This window comes from Cygnus atratus, chromosome 9, assembly GCF_013377495.2.
Source record: "Cygnus atratus isolate AKBS03 ecotype Queensland, Australia chromosome 9, CAtr_DNAZoo_HiC_assembly, whole genome shotgun sequence".
In the NCBI taxonomy this organism is placed as follows: Eukaryota; Metazoa; Chordata; class Aves; order Anseriformes; family Anatidae; genus Cygnus; species Cygnus atratus.
In genome coordinates, this window is record NC_066370.1 from 17,725,693 (window position 1) to 17,743,567 (window position 17,875).

Sequence of the window (17,875 nt, forward strand, 5' to 3'; positions counted from 1 at the left end):
CAACTAGCTTTGATTAAAAACACATTTTTCGGGGATAGGTTGAAAACAGGACTTGTTTTTGAGAGGAATAGGAAGGAACTATTGGTGTTTGCCCCAATTACTTCATAGTTCCAACACTGCATTTGTAGATCAGGTCTGGTTTCCTGCCTGCCTGAAGAATGCCAACTATTGAAAAATAGAATATTCAAAGACTTCATTTTCTTTTTTTTTTTTTTTTTCCCTGTTTAAACTGTTCTACTTTGTAATATACTCAATAGATCATAGAGATTGTGAGGATGACTCATAGTCTGGTGTTTGACACTTCACTCAAGATGTGGGACACTTGATACTGATTTTTTTGTGGATAAGTGTTTCATTATTTCCATGAAATGAAACATCGTCAGTGGGAGGTATTATGAGATTCTAATCCATTGTGTTTAGGAGAGATGGATTAGGAAAAATGATTCAACCGTTGCTTATTTCTGATGGCAAAAAAGAAAATGAACAACAAGTTGTACAGTTCTGCTTTAAGCGTTCTAAAAATTAATAATTGCATTATATTCAATCTACATCGGCCTGAGGTGAATTATCTTTGAAGATTAGATGGAAGCTGGGGAGAGGCAGCCACTTCTGGCTGCCAGCACATGAAACAGGTCTGTATTCCAGTTGCAGGTCAGGAGGCAGGGCTACAAGTGCCACAGTAGATCCGTGTAGCTATCAGTCATCATCACACTCCTTCCTGTCCCACTTCAATTTTTGTTCTCTTTTTCTCAAGGGAAAACTGAAACAAAACCTTGTTCTGCTTCATACATAGGTGTAGGCTCCCCATCATTTCCAAACCCTGTTTTCTGCCATCAATTGGTGTAACTTAAAAGAAATGAACTGTAGGAAATAAGTGGTTTTCACTCTAATCTCTTAACAGGTTGTTGGCTCAGTTGGATGAAACAGAAAAGGCTTTTGATCAATTTTGGACCAAGCATCATCTAAAACTAGAACAATGCTTGCAGCTTCGACACTTTGAACATGATTTTAGAGAGGTACTTCATTGGTTGGTTTTGTCTAGTCTTCTCTGGTAAACAAGGTCAAACTGCCTATATGTAGAAGTATAATGGCATTCCTAAAAAAGAGATTGGGAGAGAAGCCATTCATTATAAAATATGAAATGAATATTCAAAATGAAATTCTTGGTAATTATCTGATATCTTACAGCATTAGGCCCAAAACGTGAAACACCAGCTTCATGCTAAATTATTGTGTATTCATATGTGATTTTACCAAATATCACTTCTTCTGTGATGCTAAGTGTCCAACCCCACTGAGGTCAATGGAAAATAAAAATGGAAAGCCCAACTGTCAGCCCAAAGGATAAAGTAATACAAATCTTGGAGTAATATAGACTCTAGAGTTATGGATCTTCAAAACTGCATGTCTCAATAAATAATGAGAACCAGGGACAGCTCTTCAGAGAATAGTTGGTTGTTGCCTTGTATTTTCCATTTTGAAAGGAGATGAAAGACTAAACTTGAGATGCAGACTCTTCTAAAAGATGGAGATAAATGTTTAGAACTCATAGATTTGTTATAATTTTATGATCATCTTGTGATGGGTACACTTTTTTTTTGTCGTTTGTTTTAGGTAAAACTGACATTGGATAATCTAATGGAAGCACAAGCAGGTTTTTCTGACATTGGAGACAGTGTGACTCGAGTAGAGCACCTCCTAAGGGAACAGAAACAATTGGAAGAGAAAGGACAGGTTTGTGCTTGATATTGTATTCCAGCTGATCATCTAGAAGCTTCTCTGTCACTATCATTCTGTGACGCTTACTCTCTTCTCATGGGTCATTATTTTAAATTGCGAAACTCTGATCCTAATTTCCAGAAACCAAGGTTGTTCAAATTCAGTAGTTCTGTTTTGTTACCTGGAAATCTAGAATCAGTTGAGATACCTGCGTTTCAAACCAAGAAAAGTTAGGGCCATCTTTGGAATGTGAAAAACTTGGAAGACTTAACAGGTTCCCTTGGCCAGATACCATTTAAGACCATTCTGTTCAAACACAGCAGTTTCAGGAACACACGTGCCTTCTGATAAACGTTAGTTTTTTTTTTTCCAGACGTTTGAACTTTGCAATTCCATCAGTTAATCACCTATATATAATATGCATCACATTTAGTATTATTAGAAAGTATTGAACGAATGAGTAAGCTGAATCAGAGGAGGGTGCGCATGAACAAATGCAAAAGCTGGTGATGATCTGATGATCTTTTTTAAGCATAGGATTAAGATTTAGAAATGTTGTCATCTTTGCCCATCTGTTCTGTAGAAATCTAAAGAAATTTAAGTTACTGTAACTTATATTTTCCTTCCATTGTCCCTTCTTGTTGTGTGCTGTTAGGTGATTTTTCAGTTATGATCTATTTACAGCATACATGTTAAAGCACTAAATATTTTTGTATTTGACATGTTATCACAGACAGCTTTTGTACTCCAATGAAGCAAATAACCAATAATAGTTGATGTAGTTTGAACTCATCCCACGAAATGGGAAGAGTTCTTCTGTGCTTACACGTATTCAGCAAAGAGCTTATGGTTAATAGCTGAAGAGAGAAAATGTTTCAGTGCCATAAACAGTTTAAACTCACTCTGACTTTGCCTTGCAAAAGAGTAGGGGACCTTCACACTCCTGAGCAGTGGTTTTAAAAGTTGCCCAACCTGTTATCACAACCTGTTATCTTCTGCCCCTCTGTGAAGATGTGATGTCCTGCTCCTCTGAGAATTTGTAATCCATAGCTCTACAGATATGAGCTCAGCCCACAAAGCCTGAGATAACATGATTTGTCATAGGATTTTGCTCTGGTTCATTCTCCATATTGTGGTGCTCTACTAATCTTTAACGTCGGTTAAGCATGCGGTGGAATATTTTTATGTAGATACATGCTCTGTATGATTTTGAGACTGTTTAAGTACTCATCTCTGAATTTAGGCTATGGAAGCAGGAAGAACAATAGTAAGAAATAATACTCACTAACAAGTTGGTCTTCAATGCAAATTGAAAAACATGTCAGCTAGATGAATATCCCAAACCGTTACCTCCAGGCTACAGCACAGATTACAGAGATGGCTTATCTTTACTACATGTGTAATTTTAAGATCTAACTTTGGATTGTTTCTCATTAATTTCACAGGAACCATTGGAGAAAGCCCAGACTCTAGCTCTCCAAGGAGAACAGCTCATCCAAAACAACCATTATGCAGTTGATTCCATTAGACCAAAGTGTGTTGAACTCAGGCGTATTTGTGATGACTTTACCAATGAGACCAAGAAAAAGTATGATATTTTGGGAAAGTCTCTTGAGCTGCATCAACAGTTAGATAAGGTGAGTGAGCCTTTTTAGAGAACAGCCCTACTGACGGTTCTACTGAAAACGAATGCTTTTATAAGCACAGGTAACTAAGATGAAGAGAACAAAGATTTACTACTTTTTTCACCATTTCGTTCAGAAACTGCTACCATAAAAACTGGAGCAGTAGCTTCTCATAATTATGATCTTAAAATGATGAAAAGTAGGTTATTAAACTAAGAAAGAACGGAACCAGGCCTAAATTTGAAACAAGAAACAAATGTATAAAAATATGCTTAAAAATAAACAGCTTACTACTACTTTTTTTTTTTTTTAATCCAACTTTATATGATCTGACTAGAATAGAAAGCTAAACGCTCTGAGTATGTCTACATGCTATTTCAGCCTAATTCCTAACAGGAAGTACCAGAAATTCATCATGAAAACCTGCTTTGGAGTATTTTTAACTGAGTGTAATAGGCCTAAGAAGTTTTGGGGAGTTTTAATACAGATCAAATATTAATTTGGGGTTTTGAATTATTGTGTGACTGAACACTGAAATGAGGTAGTACAGCTGAAAGATTTGATTTGCAGCAACCACAGTAACACTCTTCCTCCTCAGAATATTATTATGTGATACTGGACCATCCATCTATCCCATGAGAGCTGAATTTAATTTGCTATTGTTCTGTATCTATGGTGGGATGTGTTTTGACCAGGACCATGCTATGAAGTAAACATTCATTCCCTTTAGCAACATGGTAGGGCAAATCTGTATTTCATGGGGTGGTAGAAGCAACGCTTCATAATATGGACTGTCGGTGATGTTGGAGTCCTTGTTGTCTGATTTTTTTTTAAAGGCAAGCAAATGGTGTGAAGCTGGAATCTACCTCTTAGCTTCCCAAGCTGTGGACAAGTGCCAGTCACAAGAGGGAGCTGAAACCGCACTCGTTGAAATTGAAAAGTTCCTGGCAACAGCTAAGGAACACCAGCTTTCTAACCCGAAGGAGTTCTACAATCAGTTTGACACGATCCTCACCCCTGAAATAAAGGTAAAACCCCTCAAATGCATATGCTCTAAGTTCAAATATCAAAATACCAATTGCCTTCTACATGAGAGAGTACCAGACTATATCTTTGGGTCTGCTCAAATATGCCTCTTTTGCTACAGCAAAAGGGCACAGAGCTGAGCACTTAGGGCAATAAGTTTTACTCATATGAGCAGTCCTAGAACAACACATACTTCAGGGTAGAGCTAGAAAATTTCATGAGTCACCAAGTCCTACTCCATGAAATATAGATCTGTGCAGAATGCATGGGCTGGGTTGAATTAAGCTACAATATGATCTTTATCTCTAATACACCTAGTCTGAGTAACAGAAGTCATCTCAACTTGCTCAGTCCAGCACTGACAACCATCTGCTGTTTGCCTTTTCTTTGCCTAGGCCAATGCCCAAAGAATTCTACAAAAACTAGAAGATGTACAAGAAATGTTTGACAAGAGGCAAGTGAGTCTGAAGAAACTGGCAGCCAAACAGACCCGGCCGGTACAACCTGTTGCCCCACACCCTGAATCTTCCCCAAAGAGAGCATCACCAAAGACTACGAGACCAGCAGCAGTAGGTAGGCCATGAACAGCTGCTTTCAGATACACACCAGTGTTTTTCTTGCGTGGTCATGCTTAATTTTTGTCATCAGAATGAAAACTTGCGTTTGATGTTCAGTGTCAACCATGTAGGCCCAAAAAGTTAAAACAAATGTGAAACAATCTATCACTAAAAGCATATAAGCAAGGGTGAACCAAAAAAAAAAAAATCAGGCTCTTCTTCTTAGGTCTAATCTACAGAGCACATTTCTATTCTGTTTCTCATTATGTTATATATTGCTAATTTTTCCCTGAAAATGCAAACCAGGTTAGTCACTGCAAGTATGTAAAGTATGCATGAGGAACTCTGTTAAATTGCACATACAGTGATGTGAACACTTGGCTTTTTAAAAGATCACAATCCCTCCAGTTTCAATTAGATACTGCAAAGCTTTGTACATCGTTGGTGACGTTGACTCATTGGTGTGATTTTTTGTTCTTTTGTTTTTCCCTCCACATAACCGTTTAGTTACTTTCTAGAGTTGTACTCTGCTAACTAAAAAAGTTGAATATTGCTTCTGGTTGGAATTTACAGAAAGTTCCTGATTTAAGGTTAGCATTTTTAACCAAGGTACCCATTTTCTGCAAAAGGAACGTGGGTGAAGCTAACTTGAAACTGTGCATCTTGGAGGCCAGTCACCTTGTACCTGGTGGCAGGAAGGGGTTAACCTTTTCAGCAGAAATGGTTGTAAGAAATTTAAAAAAAAGAACTTCAGGGCTTTTAAACAGGGAACCTTTAGCTAAAAGGCTTGGGAAAAAAACTACTAATTAGCATTAAGAGCATACAGCAAGCTTTGATTTTTCATCAGGAAGATTAGGCAGGCCAGTAGCCTGACCATTTTGCTTTCTAGGCATACTGTCACAAGCTCATACAAATGTCCCTGTTGTTCTCCTCTGGTCCCCAACATTCATCCTTTCCCAATGCCAGTTTGACATCTTTACTTTTTTCCCCAAAACCTTGCTAGCTGTGGTCTTAACATGCAATTGCTACCTCAAGTTTCATTTTCATTGTTGCCTTAAAGCGAGCTGAAACCACAATGCCTTTGAAGAGGTCTTGCTCTGATACCTACATCTGCTAGCAATGTGTTCCACTCTTGCACCATTGGCAGTCAATTAGCTGCATGAATTTTTAAGTCTTTGAAAACTCAAAGAACTGACAGTAAAAAAGTAGTAGTTAGTTTTCCATTGCGCAAGTTAGTAGAATGTAGAGAGTTCTGGAGATCACCTAGCCCAATCAACTCTTCAGAGCAGCACTAACTTTAAAATTCTTCAGGCCACTAGTGCTGAAGCAAAGACAGTTGCAGAAAAATGACATTATGGGACCAGTAGGTCTAAGCCAGTTAGTCCTTGTTAGTGGCAGTAGAGTTTTAGAACGGCTTTCACCAGTTGTGAAACTGCACCTTCAGACTAAAAGCTAGTCTTGCATTTCTGTTTATGCATGCAATCTCTGTGTTTCTTAAACTTCTTTCTTGTCATTTTAGAGCACTTGCAGATTTTTTTCATTAAACCTTTGATATAAATAGAACCTTTAAAATAGTCACTAGTATAGAAATGACAATACTTTAAGTTTTGATTATTGTTCATACACCCCATCCAGTACTCTCAGATACTTTACAGAGAATCGTGACATGTTCCCTTGCTCTGATCCTTATGTTGCTGTTCAGTCTTATATAACACAATACAGGAGATAACTGCATAACAAGGATTGCATAGCTTCTGATGTCCTGTTGTGAATTAATAGGTAGATATTTAATTTGAAAAGTTACTCCAGTTGCCCTCTGAGGAGTGCAAAGTGTGACCCAGGCCTGTTCAGACATTCATAAGTAGGCTGTATCATCTCATTCAGATTCTTTTTGTGCCTGAAGATGATTGACATAGAGAAATGTACAAAGAAACAGAAGTCCTTGACTTTCTACAGCTTATCCTAGGACTTAAAAACGGTTACTTTAACTGCCATGAGCAGTATATTTACATGGAATCACAGAATAGAATCATAGAAACATTAAGGTTGGAGAAGACCCCCAAGATCACCTGGTCCAACCATCCCCCTACCACCACTATCACCCACTAAACCATGTCCCTAAGCACCAGGTCCAACCTTTCCTTAAATACTCTGGCAGACGGTGACTATACCACTTCCCCGGGCAACCCGTTTCAATGCCTGACTGCTCTTTTTGGGAAGAAATATCTCCTAAATTCCAACCTCAACCTCTGCTGGCACAACTTGAGGCCATTCCCTCTTGTCCTATCGCTAGTTATCTGTGAGAAGAGGCTGACCCCCAGCTTCCCACACCTTTATTTCAGGTAGTTGTAGGGAGCAATAAGGTCTCCCCTGAGCCTCCTCTTCTCCAAATAAATAACCCCAGTTCCCTCAGCCACTCCTCATAATACTACATATATCATGTAATAGCATCATTTGGGTCTTACCCAATTGTTCACTACAAAGAATCATTCTTTGAATTTCCTGAGTGCCATTTCCCACAGAATGCCAAAGCACTTTGCAAATGCTGTGTTGCTGGTAAGTATTTTCATCTCTCTTTTGCAGAAAGAGAACCGAAGCACAGATCAACTAAGTGATTCACCAAAGTGTTTCACAGTCTGAAGCTGAGATGTGGCTGAGAACAGAAACGGGCACTGCGTTGTTTCAGTTTATCCCGGCAGGCAGCTAAGCACCACACAGCAATTCGCTCACCCTCTCCCCACACAGCGTGGGATGGGAGAGAGAATCAGGAAAAAGAAAGTAAAAGCGTGTGGGTTGAGATAGACAGTTTAGTAGGACAGAAGAAAAGAAATAGAAATGATAATAGTAGTAGTAGCAGTAGTAATAATAATAATATGATGTACAAAGCAAGTGATGCACAGTGCAACTGCTCATCACCCGCTGACCGATGCCCAGCCTGTCCCCAAGCAGCAGTGTCTACTCCCACCCCCAGCCAGTCTTCCCATATTAATTGTTCAGCATGATGTTATATGGTATGGAATATCCCTTTGGCCAGTTTTGGTCAGCTGTCCTGGTTCTGTCCCCTCCCAGCTCCTCGTGAGCCCCCAGCCTCCTTGCCTGCAGGGTGGTGTGAGAAGCTGAAAGGTCCTGGGCTTAACGCAAGCACTGCTCTGCAACAATTAAAACATCAGTGTGTTATCAACATTATTCTCATCATCCTAAATCCAAAACACAGCATCATACCAGCCACTAATTAATTAATAATAAGAAAGATACCCCATATTAATTGTTAATATTAAATGAGTCCTACTCCAAGCCTAGAAAATGAGGCTGTGATATACTGTTCCTCTTGAAGCTGCCCTCTGTAGGAATTTCCTCTGTGCCATTTCTTCACATTCACAGGATCAGCGCAGAGGCAGTGTTTACATATAGGTAGAATTTATTGAGAATCATCTTGTAAAAAGGAAAGAGGCTAAAAGCTCCTTCTTGAAACAGATACTGTACTTCATTGTTACCCAGGACATACCTGAATATTTGTAAAAGCTTGCAAAATGAAATAGGCAACAAGAAACTACCACCTTCCTAGGATGTGTAAACATAAAGGCAGGCAAAGGCAGTAAGATGTAGTCAACAGAAACAGAAATCCAGAAAGGCGCTTGTCGCTAGGCAGCAGATCTAACAATACCAGGGCAGCACTGCAATGCTCGTCTGTGAAAGCAAAGAAGTTACACTCATTCCAGAATACATTTTTTGTTTTGTTTTGTTTTGATTTGCTGACTCTCTATGTCCCTCACAAGGAGTGGTGGGGAAAATTCACCCCAGTTCAGAATGCTAATGGAAAAATGTTAACAGATGTGAAGGTTTAAGCGTGAAATCATTCCGTCAATGTATCTGTGACACACTTCATTCTGCCTGTGCATATACGTAGATGCACACAAGCAAAGCTGATAGCACATATGAGAGAAAGGGCAGATTTCTATCAGGGAAATGACTGAGACAGTTTCTTATGACTATGCATTTATGTCCTGTGGTGGCTCTTGGCAGAGTGCTAGCTCAGTGAAGATCCACGGAAAGGCAGCTCAGAGCTGCACTTTAAACTCTCCCTCATGCAGGCTTGCCCCCAGTGCTTTTCTTTGGGTCTGGAAATCCTGAGGCAAAACTTGAAATTCATTCAATTTTTGCTTGAAGCTTTTGGTTTCACAAAATGAATTTGTGAATTTCACAAGGGCAGGCCTGCTCAACAATGGTACTGGAATTATGATGCTCAACAACAACAAAAATATACACCAGTCTATATGAGTTGCAATTAGTGCAAATTTTATCTATAGGAGTCTGCTTAAATATCATTCACAAATCAACCCAGAAAAGACAGGAAACTCTGCTGACCCTTCTATAACAAATGCCTTGAAAAATTTTAGTGGTATATATGGCATCTTATTTCAAGAAAAACTCTGTGCGCTCCCAGTGGAAGCCTGCATGAATTAAGCTTTCCCAAAGACTATCTTACTTAGCTGGACATTTTCTTGGAAAACTTTAGTGGAAATGATTCAGCCATCTCAGTGATCAAGGCAGGGAAAAGTGTTTTGTTTTAATCACCTTTGTAGCCAAGCTGAAACATGGCAGTGCCAAATGTTTTTGTCCCTTCTTAAAGTTTCCAGATTTGGTAGAATTTTAAACACTTGGAAAAAAAAAATCTCAGCTCATACACGTTCATTATGGATTAACTTGCTACACTTTGGCTCCTACGGTCTCATTTCTTTTGTTGTCAGCAAAAATGCCTGGAATCCAGAGACATGTTTCTCATCCCTCTGCACTGCTGGTTTCCTTAGAGAATGATCTCGTAGCAGTTTAAACCCTTCTTATTGGAGGGCCGTTTTGGTCTCTTTCTCCTCTCGTCTTTGCCCAACACAGCAGTGTGTTTCTGACTGCTTGACGTCAGTACTTACAGTCACATAACTAGTGGTTGGATTTTTTTATTTAATTTATTTTTGTTTCTTTTGGCTAGTTCAGCTCCTCATCATCCAGCTGAAAGAAATGCAGGGCAGACAAAAAAGAGGTGACAAAAGCGTGTGGCCAGAGGTTGGGAAGAAAGGGAGAACAGTACCAGCCCCAGCTCAGATGGGTTTCAACTGTTCTGGAGTCATCTCTGAGACCGTGACAGTTTACTGCTGGTTTTTCTCCTGCTGACGTGAGAGAAGTAGCAGTAGGGATAAAGTTCTGACCCCAATAAAAACCCATTTGGGTGTTAACTTAGTGGGGTTTTGTTTGTTTGTTTATTAGAGGGGTGTTTTTAATAACTAGTGCAACTACATAAAAAGATCTGCGTTGAAAAGACAGTGAAAGACTGAAACCAGAATTGCTGGGCAAGGCGTGTGCTCTTAAACATGCGAAGTGGCATATAGCAGTCAGTAATCTGAAAGATCAGTTCTAAAACTGTCAAGTTGGCCTTCCATATTAGTCTTTTTCTGTTTTGATCTTTATCTGTGGCCTGTTACCTCTGAGAACTATTGTGAAAACAGCTCAGCAAATATTTATGAAGCACTTGAATTGTAAAAAGGAATCCAAAAAAATTTACTTTCGGAGCAGGGATTGGAATAGTTTATGGATAGTAAGGCTCTGAGCCCCTGCTGAGAAATACAGATAAATCAAAATACCGAATAGCTGCTCATGAATTCAGTGTTGTTTTTTATTTTTTTTTTCTGTGCACTGAATGAGGCAATAGAATAAATCCTTAGGGAGGGGGAGAAAAAGTAATAAATGTGCAACACACTTGTCGATGGTTGGACCTAGATGCCTGAACACAAAAGGGGCAAAATGAGTGGTGCAGGTATAGCTTTACTTCTGACATCTTTTCTCTTCTGATCACTATAAAATATTCACGTAGGGATTTCTTCGTGTGCAGCATGAATGTGAAATTCAGGAGCAGAAACGTCAAAATTTCTGTTAGCTCATTAAGCAAATAATATGTTTAGCAGCACATCACACATACAAAATCCATGACTCACCATATGGGTTTATTAGAAGGCCAACTTGGAACATGAAATTCGTACAGGGGGAATACAGCTGGAGGCTTTTCAGTCCTTTAAAGAATAAAACCTAAACTGGTTCCATCTCATTTAAATGTGTATGACTGCTCATTGGATCCCTTCCAGCATTCCTCACAGTCACTAATGCATAACACTCTCTAACTAATAACATCTGGATAGGGGATTAAAGGAGAATGTCTTGCAAGAGGCTGGGGATGTGTGCAGGGAAGTGAAGCAGCAGAGAGATTAGCTGACTCAGAAAAGTCGATGAATGTGATTTTCATTAATGGCTCTTAGGAAAACACCAGTTTCTGTAGCTTAAGATATTTCTGTAAAGAGAAAAGGAAAAGATGCTTTCAATTTTGTGGCTTTAAGACTGCTATCATGTTTGACCAAATCTGAGGAAACCAGGCAGTGTGTCTTCTTAGAGAAAAATACTCCACTTACAGGGGGCCTCACTCTGTGCTTCTTATATGGGCAGATTTTCAGGAGGTTCAACAGCAATTTTGCTAGAGCAGAGAAGTATGGACTCTATTGCCTAAGAATGGAAAATACTTTCTGTATGATACATGATGAACCTTAGATGCTTGGAAAGATGTTTCTTTAGCTGCCTTGGCATGCTGCTTTGTCATCAGCAGCGTAGAAAAACACTATTAAGTCATTAATTATCTTCAAACCCACGTTCCTGTGGGACAGCATTTGCTGCATGCCCCAATAAACAGTTTAGCACACTAGTCATTTCCATGCCTATTCTTGCTGAACGACTTTGAAGAACAGTTCAGCTCAGTCCTGGAACCATAAGCATCTAATCAATTTCAGCCACTGGTAGCTGCCAGGCTGCACTGTTCTGTTGAAGAAACCTCCTTAAACTTTCCAATATGAAGTCAATGTGAGGAAGTAACAGGCCTGAACTGGACACTGCCAAGTCTTCATGTCATTCAACATGGACTGATAAAAAGGGGAAGAGTTAGGGAAAGTGGAAGATTTAGGGAAGAGGGGGAGGGAAACTGCCATAATTCTCTTCCCAGCTGCATGATAAGGCAATTGAAAAGACACGGTAGAAGAAATGTCAGCTTCTGTTATTATTGTCTATGAAACAAATATGTTGTCCTTTTAGTTGTATATAATTTGGGGTATTTGTGTTGTTTTGTTTTTCATTGTTGTTGTTGTTTGTTTGTTTTTTAAATAAGTTAAAAGGAGAATTTAATGACAGGAACACTTAAAAATCTGTCAATCTCACACTTGCAACAATTTGGTTCTTTGCTTGACCCAGCAACTTACATCATTTCATCTGGTATCCATATTTGTTTTTACCACGACATGCACCCTCGCTTGTATTAATTCAAGAAGATACTAAGAAAAAGGGAGAGCACTGTTTGCCTTGTACTTAGACAACATGCACTGTGTACCCATTACCAATTTAACGCAACTAAAGATACGAACTGTAACAGAGAAATTATTTCCTATTTAAGTCAAATATATGAGTTCCCTTCTCACCATCCATTCAAACACTTTTCTTTGGCCGGCAGTCTCAGGACAAGTGGTTAAGTTGTTAAGGATGATTTTCTAGTAGCATTCGATGACTGCTGTAAACTGGTTTTCAGAGCCTGCAAGGCCAAACCAACCTGACACGACAGCATATTCTGCAATCATTTTCCCAGGTTCGCTGTCATTATATACATGGTCAGAGTGACTTGAACACTTGTAGTGATTACTCCTTTGAGGCTGGTTCATGTGATGAAACCTTACAGGGAACAATCCTTTACAGTCTGACTTTACCAACTCACTACCAGAACAAAAATGTTCTTCCTTTGGGAAACCACACAATTAGCAAACCGTGAGCTTAAAAACAATCAAAGTAAAAATTATCCAACTGTTGATACAATTGGCTAAGATTTACCTGAGCTATCCTAAAGATGGTTGCCAAGGAGGAAACTAAACCATGGCAGTCATTACAGCATGAAACTGTACATGCCCATTTGAGACACAGTGGAGGACTGAACAACGTAGCCCATTCCCTCATGCCAGCTGAGGCTTCACCGCTACAACCACAGTTCAGTTCTCTAAGCCAGGTGTCAGTTATCAATGACATGGAAGGAAGTTTGCTCATTGTTTTTATTAAGAAGTAGGATTTTGACTTTTAGCATGAGTTTGCTAATGTTACTTTCTTTTTGACCTCTTCAGCTACCAACAGGAGGTCCACAGAAATTTCCTGCCCTCCAAAATCCATCTCTGAGGCAGAGTTATCGAAAAAGAAAAGTATTAAGAAGACTAAAGGTGGAATTAAGGTATAAGTCTCTGTTTTGGGAACATTCCATATTGTGAGAGAATTTAAAATAAGTGTTTACATATTTGTACTTATTTAAAAATAGAAGAAAAACATTTGCAAGTCCTTTGCAAAACATTTTTTACACTTCACACTGCAGTTTAAAAGTTACTAGATACTAGTGTTAAGACTTTTAAGATGTATGCTCGTGTATGTGAAAAAACAGGTTACACTGAAGTAGAAGTCACTTTCAGAGGATGAAAGGGGCAATGTGGAGAGAATGTCCAATGATGATACATTAAAAGTACCCCTCCTTTGTTATAGCACCCGAACTATTTTGTTTCCCAAACTGAAATTTTAATCTAACTCCTCTGAAAGGTGTGCTATGTTCAGAGTTTTACAAAGTTATGTAATTTTCTTCATTTAAATATTTTCTAAGGTTATTCTATACACAAAGGGGGAAAGACTAGAGATTTAATACTTAATATAAACAACCATAATTAACAACAAAATTCCACTGTTAACTGTTACTGCATGAGCAAGTAAGGTTCAGGGAAATGCATTTTACTTGCGTCTCTCTGTGATGAGATTTGTTGCATCATTAGTTCTGCAGCAAAATTCTGCTCTGGACACTTTGAACATCCTTATCTGTCCTTCCCTAATCCCAAGCCCTACAGCATTTAAGAGACCTGTCCTTACAGCAGAGAGTATTTTTGAGCTGCAGATTACCTGGGGATAATGAGATATCAAGACAAAATAGCCCTCCTTGCTTATTTTAAAACTGGGAACAGAAGAATCCAGAAACTTCATTCATCTGCATTCCTTGTAACTAAGATGAATTGCAGCTGCATCCTGAAATCTTTTGTTTGTCCAAGCTCACAGAAATGACCACTGTCAGAGAGACCAGACTTTTTCTTCCTGTCAAATTCAAGTAACACCTCCCTTGCCATATTTTAAACGTAAATACACCTTTACAAAGAGATTGTAGCATAGAAACGTTCAGAATACAACTTCTGTGGTACTAATATTTCGTAACTTTGCCAACATCCATTTTAGTTATGTTAGCCAAAAGTAAGACAAAATCAAAACACATGCAGCGCCACTTACTCAGTCTTTTAAATAACATTCCTTTGCTGTAATTTTCTTGTCTTCCTTGCATGAAGATTCACATTATTAGGACAGCATATCATTAGAATAGTTTATCAAAATAGTCTACAACATACCAATCTATTTTAAGAGTTATTCTTGATTTTCAATTTGCACATCTAAGTCAATTATTTTAACTTGTCAAATGACATACTAGACTGGTGATGTGTTTTTTTTCTTGTAAAGAATTAAAGTTCTCTAAATAAAAGTATCAGTGATTAAGTATTTTCACATTGCGTATGCTTTTCATTCAGATCGAAGTGATGCATGAAGCTAGTCAAGGGGGATCTAGCAGAGTCTTGGTGATGAGCGAAAGCGATGAGAACCTGTCAACAAGGAGGAGGTAAGGCTGTATGCTTTAGTCATTATGTGACATAACTCCTTAGAATAAGCCTTGCACATATCATTTAGTAGTAGTAAAGATCATCTCCTATTCAGGAAACTCTCATTTGAATATACGCCTTTGAGACACTTCTATTTTTCAAGTACAAGTAGTAATAATCTTGTCTCCCTTTCTAGAAAGCCTTGAGAAAGATTATATTAATTACATAATCTAAACAACCAAATGCTCAAGTCATTTATCAAGAAGTGCCAAGCAAATCCAATTTCAGTTGAACTTCACTGTCTCTAGGCCAAAGAGAATAATTTAAAACAAACTGCAACAAGCCCACAAACCAAACCCCACGCTCCTTACTACCTCTATTTCTTTTGTTTTCTTCAGTATAATTTAAATAATTTATACGTACGTTATGCCTGTCTTACATGGGTACACACTTAAATTGCTTGGTACAGGAGTACATTTCTGAAAACACTAGCTTGTTAATACACTATGCTATACAAGTCAGAGACAGCAAAATGCAACTTATCTCAATTTGTACTAGGTTCAAAGTAATCTTATATACTATGAAAATAATGTCTACCACTGGTTACCAAACTATCAGCTAGTTTTCAGAAAGTACAAAATGTGATTTGAAATAGAATTTATTTAGGTAGATACATATCTCTACAGGAATGATTGCCTCAAGAGAGCAAAGAGAGCATATGATTTTGGAAGTTAATATTAACAATAGATTGAGCTTCTAGTACTAGGCAGTTTTCCCACAGCTTTAAACCTGGAAAGTTGCTAAACAAATTTTTAAACTGCCTCCTTTCTTGAGAGCACCAATTTCACATTCCAACCCCCCCCGCCCGCCTCCCCAAAACCCCCGCCCCCCCCCAAAAAAATCTGGAGGTTTGGTTCACAGTAGAACAGGCAGAAAGGATAGAAAAGAAAAAAATCAGTTCGAAGTCCTCTAAGAGAGTATTCAGAATGGTAATTAAGCAGAGCTGAGCTTGTCAGTTACAAAGAAAGCAACAAGAAACTCACCAGCTTTTTTTTTTTAAAAAAAAGCAACAAGTCTGTTTATTCAAATCAAGTTTTACAAAACAATTGTATTTTTGTGGTAAGGAGCAAAATTTAAGAATAAATATTGAACACTTTGTATAAAAATTAGTAATACCAAAGGGAAACTGATGCAAATCAAACTAACAGGTAAAAACAACTTTAGCATTAAACATGCTGTGCAACAATGTCAAACTCTTAATGAGGCATAACCAACCATTCAGGCTGATACAGTTTTATTTGTAGAAGTAAAGTCTGACAACCCAGCATTGGAGCACCAAGACAATTGTTAAAAGAGGTTCCAGTTAGAGGTGTCAAATGTTAAATCAGTGTTTAGAACCAGAGAGTAAGTTTTCGAACTTTTTTTTTTTGAAAGGAGTGCCTTCATGCTTTCCTTTTTATTCATAAGCAACTTCCTTTTTCACTGCAGCAGAAGAGAATGCATGCTACAAACATCAAGGTCCTTTTAAGTCTAAGAAACAATCCAAACAAAACTCAAGCTAGCTATAAAGCAAAATTATTTCAATGGTCAAGTGACTTTCACATAATGGCAAACTGCATTTAAGCAGTGTTTTAGATGTTAGCTAAATCACTAACCTATAGGAGTTTAATCTTCTTCCAACTCAGCTTGTGTGAGTGAAAACATTGCTGGAAGAAATTGTAGTCTAAGTAGTACACTTCGGTTATACATAGCATATGTAGACCCTCTTTCCCCTAAAGTGAATGGGGTGACTTTTTCAGTAGTGCAGTTTTGCTGTGCACCTCATTAATTTAAATGGCCCACAACAGGTCAGATCTGATGAAGTCTTTCCTTCAAGTACTGAATAATACTTCCTCTGTGTGTACCACCACACCCTGCTAGAGCCAACAAATTGTAGAGCTAGGTTTGGTGGCTTGTTGTGTTCTTTTTTGTTTTAAAACATCCTCAGATTTTAATCTGAGTCTGTTTAGGCAAGAACATGGAGTTCCTGCAATACAGCTGTTGCAGTCTATGTTAATGCTGGCAAGTGAGTTATTTGTGGGCTCTATATACCCAACATTTGAGTCCAGTTGGGATTTCCCCCCCCCCCCTCCTGGAAATCTACTTAGAGTTACATATTCCACTTAGTTCCAGTAGTTACCTAACATGCATCTGAAACGGCAGTTTAAAGAACAGACAGCAACCTCAGTGCTGTTTGTCTATGCTAGCATTAGCCATCCAAACCCTTAAAACAAGAGCAGCAGCATTTAAACAAAGTTTACCAGTTGCAGTTTAAAACTGCTGTGCCACATGCATCTGTTGTAAAGTGAAGTTAGAAGACAAATTAAGTAATTCACTGCTCCACATTGCTGTAGCAGCAAGAAACTTCAGGCAGAAGAGAAAAGGCTAGCTTTAGACATCTTAAAAAGCAAGTAGCATTGCTCCTGTATATAGTACATTTCTGGCAGATCCAAGAAATGTGACAGATAGTTGGTAATTTGCAAGCTTTAGGGTCATTTGTTATTGCTGTGCTGATAAACGTGACTCATTCAATCTTTCACAAGTAGTTTCATGACACTACCCACACAAGAACTCATTCCAGCATCAAACCAGTTCGCAAGCAATATCTGACTGTACCTTGTGCAGTCTGTGTATCCACTCCAGGGAGAGCTACCACAGGCTTTGCAATTAGCAACTAAATAACCTGTTCTGGAAACCTGTGAAGACACCATCAGTGAGATAATACAAGAAAAGACTGCAGAACCTTGTTTTTACAAAATTTATATGGCACCACAGTACAACTCATAACAACTGGAGTTTCAACACCACCTAGTTCTATATCTAGATTTACAATGCACAGGTATTTTTGTTCCTCTACAGGTGATATTATTTAACTCTATTTAAGATAGAGTTTTGAGGACACAGACTACCCTAAAACTGTAAATAGTTTTGTCTTCAGGAAAAAACTTTAGGTTTAGTGATTTTGATTTGTGTACCGAGTTTGTGGTTCATTATCTCCCTGTCCCTTCACCATGAAGTCAAAACCTCGTGCAGAAAGTATTCTCCTTATTTAACAAATATTTTAACAAATATAAGCAAGAAACTTTGCTCTTTCAAGTCAATAAGAACTTCAATTTAACTATAAAATTCTAAAGGAATACAGCTATGACTTTTGCTTGCTTTTCACCTG

The 17,875-nt window shown here is 38.3% G+C and overlaps 2 protein-coding genes across 10 annotated transcripts in view; one reads left to right on the top strand and one right to left on the bottom strand.

The window, feature by feature from the left end:
- The window catches only part of MCF2L2 (MCF.2 cell line derived transforming sequence-like 2), a 139,657-nt gene that overhangs the window by 42,403 nt on the left and 79,379 nt on the right, over window positions 1–17,875 (top strand). The window contains exons 9-15 of the mRNA XM_050712472.1: window positions 902–1,016; window positions 1,615–1,734; window positions 3,165–3,356; window positions 4,181–4,372; window positions 4,766–4,943; window positions 13,117–13,220; window positions 14,599–14,687. Coding sequence (XP_050568429.1) covers window positions 902–1,016; window positions 1,615–1,734; window positions 3,165–3,356; window positions 4,181–4,372; window positions 4,766–4,943; window positions 13,117–13,220; window positions 14,599–14,687 — 990 coding nt within the window. The remainder of the gene's footprint in view (window positions 1–901; window positions 1,017–1,614; window positions 1,735–3,164; window positions 3,357–4,180; window positions 4,373–4,765; window positions 4,944–13,116; window positions 13,221–14,598; window positions 14,688–17,875) is intronic.
- The window catches only part of B3GNT5 (UDP-GlcNAc:betaGal beta-1,3-N-acetylglucosaminyltransferase 5), a 77,551-nt gene that overhangs the window by 41,109 nt on the left and 18,567 nt on the right, over window positions 1–17,875 (bottom strand). For 3 of the 9 annotated variants that reach the window (XM_035557274.2, XM_035557275.2, XM_035557273.2), the window contains exon 3: window positions 15,735–17,402. In XM_035557274.2, coding sequence (XP_035413167.1) covers window positions 17,235–17,402 — 168 coding nt within the window. In that variant the 3' untranslated portion in view covers window positions 15,735–17,234. Of the gene's footprint in view, window positions 1–226; window positions 1,097–9,905; window positions 14,671–15,725; window positions 17,403–17,875 lie in introns of those variants that run through there. The other 6 variants (XM_035557277.2, XM_035557276.2, XM_035557278.2 and 3 more) reach the window with 5 other exon arrangements.